Source organism: Oncorhynchus nerka, linkage group LG13, assembly GCF_034236695.1.
Source record: "Oncorhynchus nerka isolate Pitt River linkage group LG13, Oner_Uvic_2.0, whole genome shotgun sequence".
Classification (NCBI taxonomy): Eukaryota; Metazoa; Chordata; class Actinopteri; order Salmoniformes; family Salmonidae; genus Oncorhynchus; species Oncorhynchus nerka.
In genome coordinates, this window is record NC_088408.1 from 60248490 (window position 1) to 60272025 (window position 23536).

Consider the following 23536-nt stretch of genomic DNA (forward strand, 5'->3'; position numbering starts at 1 on the left):
ATGAAAGGTGCAATTTCAAAGGTATAGCCCAGGTCCTACTTGAAAACCATGCACAAAAACAAAGAAGAGGTATATTGAGTTATTGGATTTGACCTATTTTATGGTCATCAGTGTGGCAATTTTCCTTTTTGATTATAAAGACCTCATTGTTTGTGAAGTCAAGTGACCAGAAAAGCTCATAAGCCCCTTCTTGGTCAGCAGGATGGTCATTCCACTGTTTCCGGATAGGCTACATGCCTTTGCTATAATTTCAATGATTTCCATTTCTACATTAATTTTCACAATGGAAAAAACCTGAAACGTCTTTCTTCAGTTTATTGATTATAGCCTATAGAGCCTAGCTAGCCCTAGGGACTACAGACCTTTCACTAGACCTACAGTATACAGTGGGGCAAAAAATTATTTAGTCAGCCACCAATTGTGCAAGTTCTCCCACTTAAAATGATGAGAGGGGCCTGCAATTTTCATCATAGGTACACTTCAACTATGACAGACAAAATGAGAAAAGAAATCCAGAATATGACATTGTAGGATTTTTTATGAATTTATTTGCAAATTCTGGTGGAAAATAAGTATTTGGTCACCTACAAACAAGCAAGATTTCTGGCTCTCACAGACCTGTAACTTCTTCTTTAAGAGGCTCCTTTGTCCTCCACTCGTTACCTGTATTAATGGCACCTGTTTGAACTTGTTATCAGTATAAAAGACACCTGTCCACAACCTCAAACAGTCACACTCCAAACTCCACTATGGCCAAGATCAAAGAGCTGTCAAAGGACACCAGAAACAAAATTGTAGATCTTCACCAGGCTGGGAAGACTGAATCTGCAATAGGTAAGCAGCTTGGTTTGAAGAAATCAACTGTGGGAGCAATTATTAGGAAATGAAAGACATACAAGACCACTGATAATCTCCCTCGATCTGTGGCTCCATGCAAGATCTCACCCCGTGGGGTCAAAATGATCACAAGAACGGTGAGCAAAAATCCCAGAACCACACGGGGGGACCTAGTGAATGACCTGCAGAGAGCTGGGACCAAAGTAAAAAGCCTACCATCAGTAACACACTACGCCGCCAGGGACTCAAATCCTGCAGTGCCAGACGTGTCCCCCTGCTTAAGCCAGTACATGTCCAGGCCCATCTGAAGTTTGCTAGAGAGCATTTGGATGATCCAGAAGAAGATTGGGAGAATGTCATATGGTCAGATGAAACCAAAATATAACTTTTTGGTAAAAACTCAACTCGTCGTGTTTGGAGGACAAAGAATGCTGAGTTGCACCCAAAGAACACCATACCTACTGTGAAGCATGGGGTGGACACATCATGCTTTGGGGGTGTTTTTCTGCAAAGGGACCAGGACGACTGATCCGTGTAAAGGAAAGAATGAATGGGGCCATGTATCGTGAGATTTTGAGTGGAAACCTCCTTCCATCAGCAAGGGCATTGAAGATGAAACGTGGCTGGGTCTTTCAGCATGACAATGATCCCAAACACACCTCCCGGGCAACGAAGGAGTGGCTTCGTAAGAAGCATTTAGCCAGTCTCCAGATCTCAACCCCATAGAAAATCTTTGGAGGGAGTTGAAAGTCCGTGTTGCCCAGCAACAGCCCCAAAACATCACTGCTCTAGAGGAGATCTGCATGGAGGAATAGGCCAAAATACCAGCAACAGTGTGTGAAAACCTTGTGAAGACTTACAGAAAACGTTTGATCTCTGTCATTGCCAACAAAGGGTATATAACAAAGTATTGAGATAAACTTTGTTATTGACCAAATACTTATTTTCCACCATAATTTGCAAATAAATTCATTAAAAATCCTACAATGTGATTTTCTGGATCTTCTTTCTCATTTTGTCTGTCATAGTTGAAGTGTACCTATCATGAAAATTACAGGCCTCTCTCGTCTTTTTAAGTGGGATAACTGGCACAATTGGTGGCTGACTAAATACTTTTTTGCCCCACTGTATAGTAGCCTAACCTTACAAGTTTACACAAACATATTGGACTTGGAATGTCAAAATGCCTAAATTCTTACCCAATTTGTAGACAAAAGAGACCCTTCTATTTACTTATATTATGTGATGTATAGTCTACTAAATTAATACTACTGTAAACAGTGCTACTGACATAGGCCTCCTTGTTCTTTTGAGCTGTACTTCCACATTTTAGTCTCAGGGCGGCGCTGTCAAGCCTAGATGGGATACGGTTTATGTCAGATTCGCACAGAATATATTTTTTACGTAGTCGGTTCGAATTTATGCAGCAGGTTAGGATAATTAACGTAGCAGGTTAGGATAATTCAATTATGGTTTGGAAAACTGTTGAGTTAGCTAAAATCCGCACAAAACAAATCTACTTTAGACGTCAATTTGACAACTGTATTCAATCTAATCTAATAAAGCAAATGGCTCTATCTGTGAGCAAATCATAGACACTGTGCATCACCGTAAACGTTCCCCCTGTCATTTTAAAGATGGTGGAAGGTAGTTCTACAACTGTCATGTCGGGCGGTAGAAAGCCCCGTTCTGTGGCAAACCCTCTGGAATCCGCGATCACCACACCCAGTGAACGAATCTTGAGAGAATGCCACAATTTATATATCGACAGCGAAAACGGTAAATAGCAAGCTATTTCTACACACATAGCCTATATGATCAATATAACAGCCGTGCATATTCGCCATGCCTGCTGTTCAACAAAGTAGCAATTCATTTAAAAGTTAATGCCTGTGTTTACACGTGCTCGAATATTCTACTCTGATCATCAAGCGTTGTCTGTCACTATTCACTAATATGTCAAACACCCCAAACAAACAGGGTCTTTAACAGTGGCAAACTTCTTTGTATTGTTGTTTTAACCAGGTCTTTAACCAAGTGTTTGGGTGTGTATTTGGCATTAAAAAAAAATACAATATTAGTCTTGTCATATTTTAAATAAGAAATATAGCCTACAGTTTGTCAAGTGGTGGAAAACGTACTCATTTGTCATACTTGAGTAAAAGTAAAGATACCTCAATAGAAAATGACTCGAGTAAAAGTGAAAGTCACCCAGTAAAACACTACTTGAGTAAAGTCTAAGTATTTGGTTTTAAATATACTTAAGTGTCAAACGTAAATGGAATTGCTAAAATGTACTTAAGTATCAAAAGTAAAAGTCTAAACAATTTCAATTTCCTTATATTAAGCAAACCAGACGGCATCATTTTCTTTTTATTTATTTATTGGCAAATAGCCAGGGGCACAATCCAACACGCAGACATAATTTACAAATTAAGCGTTTGTGTTTATTGAATCCGCCAGATTAAAGGCAGTAGGGATGACCGTTAAATTTGTTAATTTGACTATTTTCCTGTCAAAATGTAACGAGTACTGTTGGTTGTCAGGGAAAATGTATCGAGTTAAAAGTACATGATTTTCTTTAGGAATATAGTGAAGTAATAGTTGGCAAAAATATAAATAGTAAAGTACAGATACCCTTAAAAACAATGTAAGTAGTACTTTGAAGTATTTTTACTTAAATACTTTACACCACTGCAGTTTGTTGGCCAGATCATGCTCTCAGGGCCTAGGGCCTACTCTATGTTAATGGCCTATTCCCTGAGCTAGATAACATCATATGTTCAATTTTGGGAAATGAAGGCATAGATACATTTTTCAACCATTAAAAAAATTTAAAAATCTTTAAAATGTGGCATAAGTAAATGTTGTGATATCTGGATAAAGATGGAAAAAGGGGTCTTAGAAAAACATTGTTGGAAAAGGACCCATAATAAGTAAGCATTTCACTGTTAGTCTACACCTGTTGTCAGAGAAGCATGTGGCAAATCAAATTTGATTAGATTTGATAGCACGGCTTGCCTGACCCATACTGAAACGTTAGTGTTCAAAAGAAAGGAAAGCCGTCTGACCTGTGTATGTTTGTGTGTGTTCAGGGCTGGTGAAGATAGCAAGCCGACTGGGTCTCCGGCTCCTTCCTCCACGGAAGAAGATCATTGTGATGATAATGGGGAACCACTCTGCTGGAAAAAGCTCATTTATTAATTGGTAATATAGCTCCCTAGTATCACTGCTAAGGATCGGCATAGGCTAGGCCACAAATCAAGAGCCGAGTCGGGTGTAGGAAAGAGGGCAAGAGAAAGGAAGAGGCAAATATGTTTGTTAAAATGTGGCTGACGAATGTCCACACAGGGACATGGATTGGAGGTGCCTCAAGATACAGCATTAGCCTAGACGTTGTGGTCTAACAATCCTGTGATTTATTTACCCGAGACCCTTTCATAATGGAAAGAAAGGAATCTAGCAATTTAGTGATGATGTGAAATATCTAAGAATGTAGATGTATGAGTCTGTTTAATGAAAATGACATGTAAAGATTATGTTTTTGTTTTGCATTTGCTTTGTGTAACGTTTTCATTATCACACTGTATCCTAAAGGATATCATGAATCTCATAGTCACACATACATTTGAAATTAATAATAACTGTCAAGTTTGATTCTGTGATTTAAATATATATATATATTTTTAAATCCCTAGTGATGGAATTTGTCAATGTGCAGTGCATTTCACACAATTTTTGACTCAATTTCACTTGCTGCCATTTCAGGTATGTGGAAGAACATATACAGAAAACAGGCGTTGCCATAGAAACGCAGGGATTTACGTTTATAACAAGTGGTCGGAAAAGAGAATCGCTGACGGTAAGTTCGTAGCAGCACGCCACCGCTGCCGTGAATGTCTCTCAAAGCTCTTTTAACCTTGTTGTAAAAGAACTTGCTTTGTATTCAGCCAGTGGCGATTGAATACCATAACAGTAAGCCTTGTGGTATGCTAATAATTGCTTACCAATGGTTTACTGTCGCTGGCGCCATGAATCTCATTCATTGCAGCCATAACTATGATCACTGGAGCCTGTTGTTGGTCACCGCTGGCACATATTCTGGACATCTTTACAGCGTTTTACACTCATTTGGGATTTAGGCATATAGCTGGATCTACACGTTGAGACAGTGACACACTTGTTGTTGTTTTGACTCTGTGCTGCAGCACTTTCAAGTATAAATGATATAATGACTATGAGGTTAAAGACTGTCAGCTTTAATTTGAGAGTATTTTCATCCATACCGGGTGAACCGTTTTATAAATTACATTACAGCACTTTTTGTACATAGTCCCCCTGTTTTAGGGGACCAAAAGTATTAGTACAAATGAACCTATACAGTATATATTAAAGTAGTCAAAAGTTTAGTATTTGGTCTCATTCCTAGCATGTAATGATTACACCAAGCTTGTAACTCTACACACTTGTTGAATGCATTGGTTGTTTGTTTTGGTTGTGTTTCAGACTATTTTGAGCCCAATAGAAATGAATGGTAAATAATGTATTGTGTTTTGGATTCCCTTTTTTATTGTAAATAAGAATAGAATATGTTTCTTAACACTTCTACATCAATGTGGATGCTACCATGATTACGGATAGTCCTGAATTAATCGTGAATAATGACATGTCAAAGTTTTTGGGGGTATGATATTTGTGTGTCTTAACTTTCTCATTATCGTTATTCACAATTAATTCAGGACTTATATTCTTATTTACAATAAAGGTGACTTGAACATTACACTACATTATTTACCTTTTGTATTTATTGACTTTTGTATTTGTATTAATTAGGGATCCCCATTAGCTGTTGCCAAGGCAGCAGCTACTCTTCCTGGGGTCCAAACACATTAAGGCACTTACATTACATATAAAACAAAATATAAAACAGCACATCATATAACATTATTACACCACTACATATCTACAATACAAAATGTATTATACCACCCTACTACAATGCGTGTGCTAGCGCTTGTGTGCGTATGCAATGTTTCTGTACTTTGTGTGTGTCTCTTCACAGTCCCCGCTGTTCCATAAGGTGTATTTTTATCAATTCATTTCTATTGGGCACAAAATAATCTAAAACACAACCAAAACAAACAGCAAATTCATCCAACAAGCTTATAGGTTAACAAGCTTGATGTATTCATTGTGTGCTAGGAATATGGGACCAAATACTACACTTTTGACTACTTTAATACACATAAGTGAATTTGTCCCAATATCTTTGGTCCCCTAAAATGGGGTTGACTATGTATTAAAAGTGCTGTAATTTCTAAACCGTTCCCCCCGATATGGATGATGCTTCACTATCCCAATAATTATGGAGAGCACTGTATTCACGTATGAATGTAAGTCGCTTTGGATAAAAGCTTCTGCTGAATTACATATGATATATTCTGTATATTACATTGGGACGTGGTTGCATCTTGATATATTACTCTACTTTTGAGGTCTGAAAAAAAATCGAACAAACTTTCATTTTATGACTTGAATAATGTCACTGCAGTGAAATTGCGCTCGTGTGAGTTAGGTTAGTTTTAAAAACCAAGCGTGCAGGTACCATGTAACACGCAGATAATGCTTCACGCATTCAATCTAGTTTTGACATCATTTTAACTCTGTGTAGTTTTACAATGAGGCCACTTTTCTTGCTTGCTTAAGCGATGCATGTATGCCTGTGTAAACATAATGGTAGTACAGTGGTGATGGCTCACTCTGCATGCTGCTCCATCCCCAGAGTGCCTGGGCTGCATGCAGAGAGAGAGCAGAGAGAGAGCAGAGAGAGCGATTGGCATATTTGCAGTATCATCAGGCTAGGCAACAAGCTTCTCTCTTTCTTTCTCTCTCTCCCTCCCCTACCTTGGTGAAGGAGACGAAGATGAATAATGTAATTATAGTGAAGGACTGTAAGGATTATCTGCTTTATATACAGGAAGGGCTTAAAGCCATGCGCGAGCTGCAGCAAAGCCCCTGGCATTGAGACCAAGAATATCGCCTCGCCTGGCTACTCCAGGAGGAAGACATCTTTCTGACCAGCTGGGCTCCCGACAAGTCTATACGTAGCTAGACATTTTCTGTCTCTTCCTACCACCTCTCTCACTATCTGCTTTTAATCTTCCACAGGGAAATGCCACGCTCCATCTCTACCCCCATTTCCGACCACTCCTGGAGTTTAAAGGTAGGGTTTCTTCTGTCGTCGGAAATCCTTTCCAGTGTGCCTGGTTTACGAGTCCGTTTTGTGGCACAATTTTATGTTTATCTCTTGCGTGAGTAATTGCGGCGTAAAATTGATTGCCGTCTAACTTCCACAGCTTTATATTCTGCCTATTTCACAGTTGTTGTTTTTATACTGTCTTCCTATTTTGAACCCATTGTCGTTTTCACAGCGGCAGGAGAGTCTGCACACCTGTAACTTAATGGCACGTTTGTGTTCTTCTGTCCATTATTCTTATGGTAGGCACATTTTGGTGCACCTCAGAACCACCGAAAAGTGTTTAGTCTGGAGCAGATTTTGCTACTTAAGTTTTCATCTATTCTGTTCAGGGAGGACTAAAACACACACATGTTAGTAAATACAGAAGAACATACATTTCACGGTAAACTGTTTTAATTGAATTAATGCAAACTTTACGCTGGTGTAAAGGCTTAAAAGGGCAGTGCAGTCAAAAACATGATTTCCTGTGTTTTATATATATTTTCACACTGAGGATGGAATGATTCTATGAAATTGTGAAAATTATGATAATGAACTTTTAATATAAGAGCTGTTTGAATATTTTTTTTATAGACCGATAACAAACAACAGATAGTTTTCAGGTGACACGTCCCTCCCATTTGGCTCCTCCAATTAGGCCCCTCTCTCAGAGCACTCCCAGATAGTCCTAGCACAATTTTTGCTTGAGAAATTCCATTTTTTGCTAAGAAGTCATTTTAAAATAATATTTTACACTTTTAATTGAAAACAATCACAGTAATTGTTACCCAGAAATGATTTGAATTTGAGATAAAAATGGCTGCATTGGACCTTTTTTTTTTTTTAAGTTGTAAATCTGATCCAAGTGACTTTGTCCACGGTATCAGAACATCGCATCAAATCTACTTGGAATGCATTGATTTCTTACTGAAGTCTTGGTTCAAACATACTGCTGCTTGGTTCCCTCCACAAGGTGTGTCTGTCTGATAGGAGCTAGAGCTTATAGGTGGTGTGTCTTGATGACTAACGCTCAATTCTGAGTCATCATAGTCTGGTTGCGTCTCCGATGTCTATAATAGTGCACGCTACTTTTGACGAGAGCCCCTTTTCCCTATATAGCGAACGACTTTTGGCCAGAGCCCTAAGTGGCCCTGGTCAGAAGTAGTGCACTATATAGGGTGCCATTTGGGACATCAGTGTGGTTTAACACTTCATCTGTGCTGCAGACTCTGTGTGGTTGCTTCTCACTGTCATTTATATCTCGGGGAGGTGGAGATGAGACTGGGATTACATAGGACCATCAGACAAAGTCGTGCTGTCATCTTAGGAAAAGTGCCTGTTGAGTAGCTGCAGTAGGTTGGAGCTCCAATTTGATGGCTACAAGGTAGCTGGCAACATGAATGTAGATACGGTCTCGGTGGGTGTGTCCAAGGTGTCTAAGCCCAGGGGAGGGCCTGTGCAGTGCGGATTCAGTGTGTCTCCACATTGACAGCGAGACGTGTACACAGAGAGAGAGGGGAGGGGGGTTCACCGGGTGCAGAGTGCACACTGCATTGTATGGAGCTGTGAGTCACACGCCCCGTCTACGGCAGTGCGGTGGAGTCAGAAGGACAGGAGGAGGAGCAGCTGAGAAATGTCACAGCCGTGAGAGATGGATTAGCCAAGGCACCAGCAGCAGCCACTGACTGAGGAGCCACAGGCCGCCCGCTGAGGCGCTGGAGAATCATCATGGATCTGTTCTGGATACAGCTAGCTATTTATGTCCACATCACCACCGACACCAACGCCTTACTCCAACGACATGTTGAGATGTTATTAAGCGGTGGAGGATGACTCATCGAAATCTGTCCTCCGTGTGATTATTGCCATTTGTTTGCTGGTTTACACTGTCTTTCAAGTCTAATTTCTCTATTTGCTTGATACTCTTGTCAGAACAAGAGTGTGTGCTCTTGAGGAACAGGTGTTTAATCAAGTAATATGTTTAGTGTCATTTCCACAGTCTTGGAACAACAGTCTTTAATCAAAGTCTTGTCAAGAGGTTGCATGTTCAGATCTCAAATTTGATGTACAGCATCGAAATGGCATGTCAAGTTATCCGTTTTGACAGCCGTCAGTTTGGTCCTACTCTGGTTGGGTATATCATACTACAGTGCTTGAGTTTGCCTGGATTGGGTTTAACACAGGCGGCTCTGGAGCCATATGTATCAAAACTAGATCAGCGCCCCCTGTCCCTACAATCGTATTAATTGTGACCTAAAAGGCAAAACTGATCCTAAATCGGCACTTCTACTTCGAGACACTTGATATAAACACCCCCCTGCCCTGTGTTGCCCCGCAGGGTCACGTTGTCTTGCAGCCTTTGACCTTATCCTGGTGCACCGGATATGCCGAGGGGGCTCTTGCAATGAAGGAATCTATCTCATACTGGGGCAGCATGTCTGTATCTAATCTATTTGATTTGGCTATTTTTAGATGTTCTTCTTGCATAATGACAATGGTAAAAGCACAAGTTGTCTTCTGTCTGTCAACCCCTATAGGGACAGGCACAGGAGTCTGCGCTGCACCCTTAATGTCTTAGAACCGAACCCAACTGGAGCGCAGTAATGGGTGCTGGACCTCATTAACTGTGTTTGACATGCCCCTCTGTTGTGCCGTGAAAGGGACCTTGTCCTTGAGTCTTGGTTGTGTTGTGATTGGAGACGGGGCCGTGTGGGTGGAAATCTATGGAGACGTCTCATCTCGTCTCGAGCCGCTAGGGAGATTGACGCATTAGGGGAGCGAGCAGCCGCGTTGATATAGGAGAATGTTGGGAATGCTAATGTGCACCAACAGCAAGAGCAGCACAAGGCTGTGATTTGTACTGGCTGGTAACACCTGCCTCTCGCAATGATAAAGCCCCAGTGTCATCCCAAGTGGGGGAGGAAGGTGCGTATGTGTCTCTCAACAGTCATCCTGTTCTGATTCTGAGAGGGAAGGGGTTGGGGGAGGGGGAGGGTCAGTCATAGCTGCAGTGCATGGTGTGTTTGTGTGTGTGTCATGTAACCCCCACTGTGCGTTGCTTCACAGTCGTTCTTCACTGGCTAGCTTTATGTCTCACTCCCCTCTGTAAAGCTGCCAGTTGAAGAGCTGTTGTGGGTAACTATGACTACAGACCTCTCTACAGAAGGGGATGGTAAAGGCATAATTCAGACCTTACGAGTCAAATTGAGGGTTGATCTGAGGCAGTGTTTTGTTTTTGTCTGAGTAGAGGGTTTTTAGTGAAGTAGCCTACTGCACTGTACTACTTGCTCTGGATCCAATCAAAATGTTATTGAAATTGTTTACAAATGGTTCATCCTAATTGTCTCTGCAGGCGTATGCAAAATCTTAGAGAAATGTAGAATAGACAGTCCTTGCATTCTTGCAGACTAGCGCTGCGGGCATCGTCCTCAGCTTTCCAAGTATTGACCGCACTGAAGTTTATGGGCAACAAATAAAACAGATTTTGGTGCCGACAGCCTTCAACGGGACTACACTTCTTATTTATCACCCACAAGTTCTCCAGAAGGGCCATACTTTAGTCCAGCCTCCTTTACAGTGCCTTCAGAAACTTTTCATACCCTTTGACCTTTTCCACATTTTATTATGTTACATCCTGAATTGAAAATTAATTAAATTTAGATTTTTTTTTGTCACTGGTCTACACAAATAATGTCACTGGTCTACACACAATACCACATCATGTCAAAGTGGAATCATGTTTGACATTTTTGTTAAACAACTTAATTACAAATTAAAAGCTGAAATGTCTTGAGTCAATAAGTGTTCAAGTCCTTTGTTATTGGCAAGCCTAAATAAGTTAGGAGTAAAAATGTGCTTAACAAGTCACATAATAAGTTGCATGGACTCACTCTGCATGCAATAATAGTGTTTAACATGATTTTTGAATGACTACCTCATCTCTGTACCCAAATGATCTTTAAGGTCCCTTAGTCGAGCAGTGAATTTCAAACACAGATTCAACCGCAAAGACGAGAGAGGTTTTCCAATGCCTCGCAAAGAAGGGCACCCATTGGTAGATGGGTAAAAAATGAAAAGCAGACATTGGATATCCATTTGAGCATGGTGAAGTTAATAATTAAAATTAGTGTCTCAATACACCCAGTCACTATAAAGATACAGGTGTCCTTCCTAACTCAGTTGCCGGAGAGGAAGGAAACCGTTCAGGGCATTTCACCATACCAACGGTGACATTAAAACAGTTAGAGTTTAATGGCTGTGATAGAAAACTGAGAATGGATCAACAGCATTGTAGTTATGCCACAATATTAACCTAATTGACTGAGTGAAAAGAAAGAAGCCTGTGCAGAATTTTTAAAAAGATTCTAGAACATGCACTAAAGTAATACTGTAAAGCAATTCACTTTTAGTCTAGAATACGAAGTGTTATGCTTGGGGCAAATCCAATATAACCCATTACTGAGTACCACTCTCCATATTTTCAAGCAAAGTGGTGGCTGCATCATATTATGGGTATGCTTGTAATCATTAAGGACTGGGGAGTTTTTCAGGATTAAAAAGAAACGGAAAGGAGCTAAACACAGGCAAAATATTAGAGGAAAACCTGGTTGTCTGCTTTCCACCAGACACTAGGAGATGAATTCACCTCTCAGCAGGAAAATAACCTGAAACATAAGGCCAAATCTACACTGGAGTTGCTTTCCAAGAAGACGGTGAATGTTCCTGTGGCCGAGTTACATTTTTGACTTAAATCTACTTGGAAAATCTATGGCAAGACCTGAAAATGGTTGTCCAGCAATGATCAACAACCATTTTGTCAGAGCTTGAAGAATTTTTAAAAGAATAATGGACAAATGTTGCACAATCCAGGTGTGGAAAGCTCTTAGAGACTTACCCAGAAGGACTCACAGCTGTAATCGCTGCCAAAGATGCTTCCACAAAGTATTGACACAGTGAATAATTATGTAAATGAGATATTTATGTCTTTAATTTGCAAACATAAAAATAAAAAAAATAATGTTTTCAGTTTGTCATTATGGGGTATTGTGTGTAGATGGCTGAGGGAAAAATATATATTTAATCAATTTTGAATTCAGGCTGTAACCCAACAAAATGTGGAATATGTCAAAGGGTATGAATACGGTAGGAATACTTTCTGAAGGCACTGTATGCACACAGACAGTCCCAATTCACTCCTTACCTCTTCCTCTTGGCCCGTTCAATGTTTGCAGATATGGAAGGCAGAAGCAATATGGTGGAAGCTCCACCATTACACTGCTTACACCTATCCAGACCTTACAGATCTGATCAAGTTAAAGGGTTCGGGCCAAGGGGGAGGGACCGGGAGCAAATTGGGTCCGGCTGACTTTGTCGTCGTGTGTTGTAGGTGTTACGGACTATCTGTCGGCTGAGATCTCCACCTCCAAGCAGAAGAAGTTTAGTCTGGTGACGTTCGTGGACACACCGGGCCTGGTGGATGGGGACATGGTCTATCCCTTTGATGTCAACCGCGCGATCACCTCGTTTGGTATGACTCATTCCCTTCGCTGGTGTGGCTTGATATGCAGCCAACGCACACATTCTCACCCACGCACACACCCTGATCCCGTCACATAGGCAGGACTGCATCACCTTATGTAATCATTCTGGTATGTTGGTGCGTGGGGGAGGATGGGATAGCACAAAGAGGATCTTTTGTAATCACTCTGATGCCTAGTCACTGTACCCTGCCTTCATGTACATATCGACCTCATATCTCCTACCCCTGCACATTGATCTGGTACTGCTACTCCCTGTATATAGCTACATTTTTGTGTATTTTATTCCTCTTGTGTCGCTATTTCTAAACTCTGCAATGTTGGGAATGGCTCGTAAGCAAGCATTTCACAGTAAAGTCTACACACCAGTTGTATTCGGGGGCATGTGACAAATATTCTTTGGGGCGGATTTGATTGTATCTTTTTATAAACGCATTCTACTTGGGGGTCCCTCTTTCCAGGGGAGCAGGCGGACCTGGTCTTTGTGTTCTTCGACCCTATGGGCCAGGCGCTGTGCAAGCGCACGCTCAACATTGTGGAGAAGCTGAGCGATAAGGTTGCGGACAAGCTGCGCTTCTACCTCAGCAAGGCAGATGAAGCCGGGAGGGAGACGGACAGACAGGTCAGTTACTCTTTGACGATGTACTTTCCATTTAACCTCCATCTAGATCCCTCTGCTGTCCATGCAGTGACTGGATCGATGTCTGTGGAGAACAATGTGTGTTGGTTTATGCTTGTTGGTTCAGAATGGATTAGATTTTGAAGCACGTTATGGCAGTTGCTGTGTGGTATAACAATTTCAATTTAACTTGGCAATTTTAATTACATCTACTATTTTAATCACATCATAATTAAGCAATAAGGCCCGAGGAGGTATGGTATATGGCCAATATACAACGGCTAAGGGCTGTGTCCAGGCACTCTGCCTATGCCACAGTCCTTAGCCATGATATATTGGCCATATTCACAAATCCCTGAGGTGCCTTATTGCTATTATAAACTGGTTACCAACGTAATTAAAGCAGTAAAAATAAAGGTTTTGTCATACCCGTAGCATACAATCTGATACAGTGCATTCAAAAAGTATTCAGACCCCTCCCCCCTTTCCACATTTTGTTACGTAACAGCCTTATTCTAAAATGGATTACATTTTTTTTTAAATCCTCATCAATCGACACACAATACCCCACAATGAGGATTTTAGAAATGTTTGCACATTTATTAAAAATAAAAAAGATACATAAGTATTCTGACCGTTTGCTATGAGACTCGACATTTGAGCTCAGGTGCATCCGGTTTCCATTGATCATTCTTGAGATGTTTCTACAACTTGATTGGAGTCCACCTGTGGTAAATTCAATTGGATTTGGAAAGGCACAAACCTGACTATATAAGGTCCCACATTTGACAGTGCATGTCAGAGCAAAAACCAAGCCATGATGTCCAAGGAACGTAGAGCTCCGAGACAAGATTGTGTCGAGGCACAGATCTGGGGAAGGGTACCAAAACATTTCTGCAGCATTGAAGGTCCCCAAGAATACAGTGGCCTCCATCATTCTTAAATGGAGAACGTTTTGAACTACCAAAACTCTTTCTAGAGCTGGCTGCCCGGCCAAACTGAGCAATTGGGGGAGAAGGGCCTTAGTCGGGAGGTGACCAAGAGCATGATGGTCACTCTGACAAAGCTCCAGAGTTCCTCTTTGGAGAACCTTCCAGAAGGACAACCATCTCTGCAACACTCCACCAATTGGGCCTTCATGGTAGAGTGGCAAGACGGAAGCCACTCCTCAATAAAAGACACATGACAGCCCGTTTGGAGTTTGCTAAAAGGCACCTGAAGGACTCTGAGAAACAAGATTTTCTGGTCCGATGAAACCAATATTGAACTCTTTGAATGCCAAGTGTCACGTCTGGAGGAAATCTGGCACCATCCCTACGGTGAAGCATGGTGGTCACAGCTTCATGCTGTGGAGATGTTTTTCAGCGGGAGGGACTGGGAGACTAGTCAGGATCGAGGGAAAGAGAGATCCTTAATGAAAACCTGCTCCAGAGCACTCAGGACCTCAGACTGGGGGTGAAGGTTCACCTTCCAACAGGACAACGACCCTAAGCACACAGCCAAGACAACGCAGGAGTGGCTTCAGGACAAGTCTCTGAATGTTTTTGAGCGGCCCAGGCTGTGCGAACTTGAACCGGATCGAACATTTTCTGGAGAGACCTGAAAATAGCTGTGCAGCAACACTCCCCATCCAACCTGACAGAGCTTGACAAGATTTGCTGAGAAGAATGGGACAAACTCCCCAAATACAGGTGTGCCAAGCTTGTAGCGTCATACCCAAGAAGACTCGAGACTGTAATCGCTGCCAAAAGTGCTTCAACAAAGTGCTGAGTAAAGGAAGTCTGATATTTCAGTTTTTGCCTTGTCATCATGGGGTGTGTAGATTGATGAGGGGGGATCTAGAATACCTTTTGTTTTGGCCGTGCTGCTGCTCCAGTTTCAACTGTTCTGCCTGCGGCTATGGAACCCTGACCTGTTCACCGGACGTGCTACCTGTCCCAGACCTGCTGTTTTCAACTCTCTAGAGACAGCAGGAGCGGTAGAGATACTCCTAATGATCGGCTATGAAAAGCCAACTGACATTTACCCCTGAGGTGCTGACCTGTTGCACCCTCGACAACTACGGTGATTATTATTATTTGACCATGCTGGTCATTTATGAACATTTGGACATCTTGGCCATGTTCTGTTATAATCTCCACCCGGCACAGCCAGAAGAGGACAGGCCGCCCCTCATAGCCTGGTTCCTCTCTATGTTTCTTCCTAGGTTTTGGCCTTTCTAGGGAGTTTTTCCTAGCCACCGTGCTTCTACACCTGCATTGCTTGCTGTCTAGGTTTCTGTACAGCACTGTGAGATATCAGCTGGTGAAAGAAGGGCTATATAAATAAATGTGATTTGATTTGAGTTTTCATTTGTTGTTTTCCCATGAACAGCGTGTCATGATGCAGATAGTTCAGGAACTGTGTCGCCGACCGGGGCTGAACAAGTGTGGCTTTGAGATGCCCACCATATACATCCCTAACCCCCAGAAGGTAAGACACCACGGACCTAGGCTAGACAAGTCTGTCTCAGAGACCTCGTTCGATATAGAGACCTCGTTCAATATAAAAACTCTGCACAAAGTCACAAATGTAGGTTGAAAAGTATTCTCAAAGCATTTCCTGATATTTCAATGTGTATGTACAATGAGAACAAAATGTCTTGGTGTTTTTTCACAGGATATTTAGGCCCTACCGCCCTCTGCCCCGTTTAGCTTGCCTCACAGTTAATTTGACAAAGTCAATCAAGTAGTGGTAAAGCTGAAGAGTTCCTTTTCAGCTCCTACTTTACCAGGTATTTTTTTTATACATTTCTACTGAACTGATAATTAATAGGGCAAGTAGGATATATATGAGGCTTTTATGTGCAAAATAATTATATTTTGAAACCATGTGGATGGGATGAGAATAAATAAAAAAGTTTTATTCAAATATTAAACCCATGACACTGTCCTCTGGAGGGAGGCTATGGAGTTGTTTCAGAGCATTTCCGTCAAGTGTAGCCTACTCCCTGTAATCGATCTTCAGCTGTTGAACGTAGTTTGGTTAGGTCTGGATTTAAGGCACTCTTGCTGTGGAAGGTAAATCCTCCTGATCAGGAGATCTGATGACTGTGGATCGCTGAGAACAGGATGAATCACTTGTGTTATGACAGCTGGGAGAGTTACATTCCGTCTCAGTGGGACTAGGGGTTATAAACCACCAGGCCTGATCAGCCACCTTTAGCAGCTTCAGACCTGAGTAATCGCTCCCTCATCTGGTAACCAATGGTCGTCAGGCTGTGCGATGGATGGTCGGTGGATTTTTGCATTCGTCCTGCACCAATGAATTACTGCTGAGAGAGGGAGGCCAAACTTTCCAGTCTTTCCTTCTCAAAACTCCAAAACACATACAGTAAATCAACATCAGAAGTGATCAAAATGCATTGTGTACTTTATGGAGGAGGATGTTGTGTGACCAAGAGGTTGGCTGCTTATTCCTCTGTCCTGTTGTCCAGCCGAGCCGGTGTGTGAACCAGATCGACGGAGTGTGTCAGACGATAGAGAAGACCATCAACCAGGCCGTCCAGAAGACACTGGACCAGCTGGAGAAGGACTGTGACCTCATCTCCTCCACAATCGACAGCAAATTGTCCCAGGACAGGTAAGAGAAGGAAACAGTAGGTATCCTAGTGGTTTGAGAGGTGGACCAGTAACCGAAAAGTTGCTCGTTCAAGTCCCGGGCCAGGTGACGGAAAAGTAGGGCTTGAACTGGCCACTGGAGAGCTGCTGGTGTCATTCTACCCTTATAACCTTGAGCAAGGCACTGAACCCCTAAAATAGGGGACCAGGCTATTCCTCTCAAAGCTCCATTAACCCCTGGGCCTCTGTCTGTGTTCCTGCAGGGCGGACGTGAGTTTCAACAGCAGTGTCCGTCTGCACTCCTTCCTGTGTGGGGCACTGGGCATCCTACTGCCGTGCCTTTTCCTCCTCAGCTTCGTCGTCAACACCCTGACTCCAGAGGAGCTGCAGGAGCTGCTGGGAGATGGGCTGGCCAAAGCCCTTGGGCTCTCCATGGTAGGTAACCTCTGACTCCTAACCCCTGACTCGAACATTCAGACCCTGAATTTCAAATCGCCCCCTAGCCCCTCTTCCCTAGGCACTCCTGTAGATGCATTACAACGCAGCTCTAATGAGCATGACCAACCAAGACTCAGAATAAGAATAATATCCCGTTTGCCTCAAAATACTGTTCTAAATACTGCTGTTGTTATGCTCGTCTCAACAGGGTGTAGTTGTCTTTCTGTGGACCTGGATACCAGAGGATTTCCAGATATTGTTTGTGATCATATTTGGTGTACTCTGCTACTTTTTCTTTTGTCTTGCCAAGTATTTTGCCCGGTAAGCAGAATCACTGTTTCTCCTTTTCTCACGCACAAAAAACACACACTAATCCATTGCTTACTCCAGTCCCCCCCCCCCCCCCCCTCATGGAAAACATTTCCTACTTTGATTGACAGCCGTTGTCATGTGATTGTGTCCTCAGCCAAGGGAATAGGACTCTTACGAAGAAGGAGAAGAGAAGCCTCACAGAGTACAGCGATTACGTCAGGATGTTGTCAAAGCCAAGAAGGTGCGATTTCATTGCAATAGTTCTCATTCGGCAATTCGGTCGAAGGAGTTGTGTATATCAAGTGTGTCGATTTAGATATATTTCTGAGGCATGAAATGTGCTACTGGGTACATATCATCTGTATTCCATTCTCAACTTATTTCAACAGGGAAAACTATACGAGGAGTATCTCGCGCAGTGTGCTGCTGAATATGACTTCTGATAAGGGGCGGGCGGATCCATCGGAAATCTACATGCCGGACTTTCTCGTCAATGAATTGTTTTGTAGGACGTCTTCGTAAGTCTTTTCCTAATCACACCGATCAAGGGCTCACATGCCTAGGATTGCACAATTTGGGAAGCTTTCTGGTACATTTATATGCCACTGGGCGGAGGGAGAAGTATTTCTTTCTGTAATAAAACTCGTTCTGATTGGCTGGGCCTGGCTCCACAGTGTGTGGGCCTATGCCCTCCCAGGCCCTCCCAGGCCCACGCCCCTGCCCACGCCCCTGCCCAGTCCTGTGAAATCTGTCGATTATGGCCTAATTTATTTCTTTATTTCTATTGACTTATACCAACTGTAACTGAGTCAAATCTTTGAAATTGTTGCATTTTGCTTTCATATTTCTGTTCAGTGTATAACTCAATTTGTGAGATACAGTATATAACTGTGAGAGAAATATAAAGTGCCTTTTCTATTTGGAAAACTGTGATTTAAGAAGTATCTCAATCTGAAATTTCTCGTGACCTTTTCAGGATGTGTATGTATTTACATCTGAAAGCATGTATGGGACTGTTTACTTGTTTATAGGCTACCTTTCTTAAATGACTCTCTAAGCTAAAAAGCAAACAATTTGCTGGCAAGGTGTTTCTTGATGTCTTTTTGAAACATCTTAGATTCTAACGTTTGAACGTGCTTGAGGGATCCTTTGACATTTTGTAATGAAAATGTTGTATTACAAATTACAGTATCAATAGAAGTGTCTGTATTCTGGACAAGAAATCAAAAATCTCCATAATGCTGATTAACATTAACGAGTGTCCCGACAGCGATTATTTTATTTTTTTCTATGGGAATGCAAAGGTAGAGATGATCATGACGTGAGAACACTGTGTGTGTGGCAGGGAATGCTATTTTATGGCAATATATGGAGACACACCAACTCTATTTTAAAAGGCCAGACTTTTTTTTACCAAGACTGCTTCCACATGGTTAGCAAATTAAATAGAGCAGTCAGTTCGGTCAGTGCATTCTCCTGCCTCCTATTTCCTTTCATGAGAAAGATTCCCAATACAGAATGTAGAATGGTTCACACAGCACAGTATAGTAGTAGTGAAAGGTGTGAGAAGTATTTTTAAGCAATAAGGCCTGAGGTGTGACACATTGCCAATATACCAGGGCTAAGGGCTGTTCTTAAGCACGACGCAACTTGGAGTGCCTGGACACAGCCCTTAGCTGTGGTATATTGGCCCTATATCACAAACCCCCCCAGGTGCCTTATTGCTATTATAAACTGGTTACGAATGTAATTAGAGCAGCACGAATAAATGTTTTGTCATACCCGTGGTATACAGACTGATATACCACGGCTGTCAGCCAATCAGCATTCAGGGCTCGGCCCACCCAGTTTATAATCCTGCTTGTGAAGTGAAGCCCTGACTAAGCACTGATGTGTATTTCACCTTCTGAATGTCTCGTTGTTTGGTAGTACTTGGTTATAATACTCGATTATATGGATTAGTATGCCGTTTGTCTTACTGCTAGTCTTTGGATCAGTGAAACGTAAAATAACTTACCATTTAATGCCTTCAATGAATACAGTATATAGAATATATATATATTTATTGGCCTCATAAGGTGCCTGTTTATACTTGTACAATGCAGAATACCTCCACTGTTTTCAATAATGTTTCAAACTGTAAACACAAAGTTTGGGTGTCTTCGATGTAGCTTTAGGGAATAATCACAACTGAAGTGCTTGTGAAATGGTGCTGTTTCTACATGTATTAGGTTTCTTGTGTACTGGTGTTTCCGATGTTATTTATTTTTCAATATAATATACTTAAATTATGTAAATGTGTCCTGTTTTTTGCTTGTATAACTTCTAGAATGTCTTTCTTCAACCGTCTGATAAGCCTAGTTTACGTGTTGCATTTCCTCAAAGTAGGAGGTCTCTTATACATTAAGCTATACTCTGTAACAACAATGTAATATAAGGTAATTAAATGTTTTCTGATTAATCCTGTGTATTGTTCTGTGTATTTTCTACCACGATCACAAACCAGGGATCAGTTTGAGAACTAGAACGTTGCATTTAAAACTGGTCCAGTGTCTGTATAGGTTCACACATTGCTTTGTGTAAAGCCTTATTTGCATATTTCCCAGTGTGCCTTGCCTTTTGGGTGAAGTGTAGTTACTACCCATAACTATCCATTTTCAGTCTTGTGGCCTTCAAGTGAGATCCTAAGCAAATTTAGAACAATACAAGTATTTCGTAAGGCATAGTTTTTTCCTAAAAGAGTGACGGGAAACTGAGGCTCTGTCCACAATGCATATTAGTGACATCTGGTCAGCAATATGGCAGTGTGATTTTAAAAATAAATAAAAATATCCACGGTTTTAATCAAAACTCTGTGGTGCAGTGGTAAATTGTCTTTAGTAGCCTGTAACCAGGTTCGCATCATGCTTCCCTTTTTGCCTTCAAGTTACCTATTTTTCAAAAATGTATATCGATGGCATTATTTGGGATGCTTAATTAAGTGATAAGGCACGAGGGGGTGTGGTATTTGGCCAATATACCACGACTAAGGGATGTTCTTAGGCACAGCCCTTAGCCGTGGCGTATTGTCCATATACCACAAACTCCCGAGGTGCCTTATTGCTATTATAAACTGGTTAGCAATGTAATTAGAGCAGTAAAAATGTTTTGTCATATCTGTGGTATACGGTCTGATATACCACGGTTGTTAGCCAGTCAGCATTCAGGGCTTGAACTACCCAGTTTAAGACTAAATAAAAAAAAATGAACAAGAGTGCTTAATGTGTTTCGCATAAAACAATTTTCAAAATAGTTTGCCTTCAACGGGATCTGACCTCATACCGTCACATCCCTGAATTTCCATAGTTCCCTACACTACCTTTTTGTACAAAATCTAAACTATATTTGTAAGTATGGTGTCCAGTAGCAGCTTGGACTCTAAGCGCCTGAACCAATCAGTGCAAAACATGGTTTGAAGAAGCACATGATCAAATGAAGCGTCAGACATCATTGACATACTTCTGATAAAGTGATACACGCTTCTTCGAAGTAATGCCTTGATCACACCGACAGTGGCCTTGCATTTTTGTACACCAGAAGTACATTCATTTCCAATGGGACATTGCATTTGGCTTGCTGCTGTGCGTTCTGTGTGGCGCGTACGTTTGATTTATCGAAGTATGAGTCAAATTGTATGCATAGACAGAAATGGTAGCAGAAGGTAAATGTTTCACTTTTGTTACACATATCCAGATGCTGCATACCATTTTGTGCAACGACACTGTCGGTGTGATCAAGGCGTTAGCAATTTTGACGCATGCCTCGGAGCTCTGGTATCAACCATAACATCAAGTTTACAGGCCACATCAGCCCTGCAGGTCACTTTATGCTGGCTTGCAAAGTGATGTGTAATTCCTATTGGAATCCAGCCCAAGTTGAGATAGGCAACATTTAGAATTTGTATTACCCACAACCTGCATTTAGAATGAATGACTGGGTTGATTAGACTAAAGGTAACCCACAAGACTTAACAGGAAACCATCTTAACAGGAACAACCATTTCAGTAACGGTTGCAAAAGTCCAAGTAACCGATTGGATTAGTTTAGAAAAACATTTAAGTAGCATAAAATTAATGAATCAAATGTACATTCAAAAAAAAAATGTACTTACCTGCAATAGAGCATGCTGGGAAACATAATGATGGTCGTGGTTTTGGATTAACACCACACAGAGTGAATGAAACACCTGAATCAACACTGGAAGTGTTACACTGAAAAATCAGCACTAGGTGTCTCTGGCCAATTTGCTGTGTAAAAAGATCCTCTTTTGTAATTCTTGTAAAGGGCTTTGTGTCATTGTCTTTAATAAAATATAATATAGCTTTAATGCCAATACATACTGATAGCAGAACAGGAAACATTATTGAAGACTTTTATTTCAAAGTTTCCATTATTTAAAAAAAAAAACTACCATTTAAGATTCTCTGTATGAAGAATGTCTTTTAAAATGTGGTTTTGTTTTTCACCTCAGGGCTGAAGTATTTTGGAATCTTCAACATGCCAAATGGAGATGGAAATACTTCCTCCTCTACATATCTGAGGAAATGATAAACAAGACCTCTTCAAATACAGATAACCAATATATGGTAAGAAAATAAAAGCAACAAGTTAATATTTTTTTTTTGCAACAGGACCAACCCCAATGTGACCAGGCCTCAAACTTCAGTTCCCTGAGTTAGTAACAAAGAGCATTCATAGCCTTCAGCAAATATTACATGACCATATCTAAAAGAACCACAGTCATTTAAGTTCTGTTAGAAAGCACAGACATACCTTTTCTATTGCGCAAGCATTAACATAGATTAAAGTACATTTCAATTTCTCATTTGTGCAATCCACAGATGTAGTATCTTAATTTGATCACCCCGATGCAGGAAATGCAAACTTGTAGCTAGTGTATTCCATTTTTTAAAAAGGCTTCTAAAAGTTTGACATTTCCACTTAAACGTTTCAGACTTGATTTGCCCTAACTAAAAATGTATCAAATTAAGATCCTTCATCTGTATGAGCAAGGCAACAAAGGTCACCACCAATAAGAAGGGATGCATTGTATTCCATAAAAGAATGATTTGTAATCATATTGTGAGGATTTCATGTGTGCGTGCGCGTGGATGTACGCGTCAGGTGGGGAAAAGGGACATTCAATTACTGCAACTACAGATTATGTGCATTATGTGCAATTTATGGTTGAGGCAAACATTGCAGTTGAAGGTCTAATTGCAACGCTGACAAACCTAAGTGTCGTTTTTGTGTGGCTTCGATAGGTAACAATGTCTTTGCTTCTATAAATTGGGGCTGAACAATCTATAAGAAATCCTATTATTTCAACTACCAGATACTGTACCTGGTCTGTTTTAGCCCACATCAGCATACTCAACTAGTTTGATCTCAACCTTAGAAAACTCCAGTTTAAAATTGTACAGCCCGGTTTTGTTACAGTGTATTGAGGATTAGAACTATATACAAAGTTGCATATACAAAAAAATGCAATACCCCTCTCCGGCCCTTTATAAACAAAGTGTACAGGTAGATGCATCATGCAGAAGCACAGAGACTGCATCCAGGATTGTTTTAACTGTGAAATCGCAGAACATAGCCATGAGCACACAGTTCTGCCATTACGGCATTGGAGCGTGTTAAAACCGTGTATGGCTCAGGTTATTGGTAAGAATACAGTATGTAATCCATCACCGTAGACGTTCTCTGTCGAACCATCTCAGTCTCGATTCTAAGGGGAGTGACTCCAACAGTCCCAGACAGGGGTCTGCTGCTGTATGTCCACAGTATGGCTGCACGGCATCTCACCAGCACCAAACGTGTCCATGTTCTAGTGTCCAACAGACCCCAGACGCACGGAGAGCCTGAGACGTTCGCTCACTGCGACCCTTTGTCTATCAACCAAGACATGTCCCCTGTC

General features: G+C 41.4%; 2 protein-coding genes across 4 annotated transcripts in view; one reads left to right on the forward strand and one right to left on the reverse strand.

Moving 5' to 3' along the window:
- The first annotated feature begins 2288 nt into the window (after positions 1 to 2288).
- On the forward strand, positions 2289 to 20041 carry si:dkey-98f17.5 (uncharacterized protein LOC569123 homolog). Its single transcript, XM_029677497.2, is given in 13 exon segments — positions 2289 to 2616; positions 3933 to 4044; positions 4606 to 4699; positions 7006 to 7060; positions 12462 to 12602; positions 13074 to 13234; positions 15605 to 15703; positions 16707 to 16852; positions 17094 to 17265; positions 17477 to 17589; positions 17735 to 17793; positions 17796 to 17821; positions 17970 to 20041. Coding segments are annotated over 13 exon segments (1374 nt in total). The 5' UTR covers positions 2289 to 2474; the 3' UTR covers positions 18024 to 20041.
- A 1936-nt stretch (positions 20042 to 21977) lies between these two features.
- The window catches only part of LOC115139756 (apoptosis-inducing factor 3), a 50203-nt gene continuing 48644 nt past the window's right edge, over positions 21978 to 23536 (reverse strand). For all 3 annotated transcript variants that reach the window (XM_065026517.1, XM_029677500.2, XM_065026518.1), the window contains one exon: positions 21978 to 23536. In XM_065026517.1, coding sequence (XP_064882589.1) covers positions 23494 to 23536 — 43 coding nt within the window. In that variant the 3' untranslated portion in view covers positions 21978 to 23493.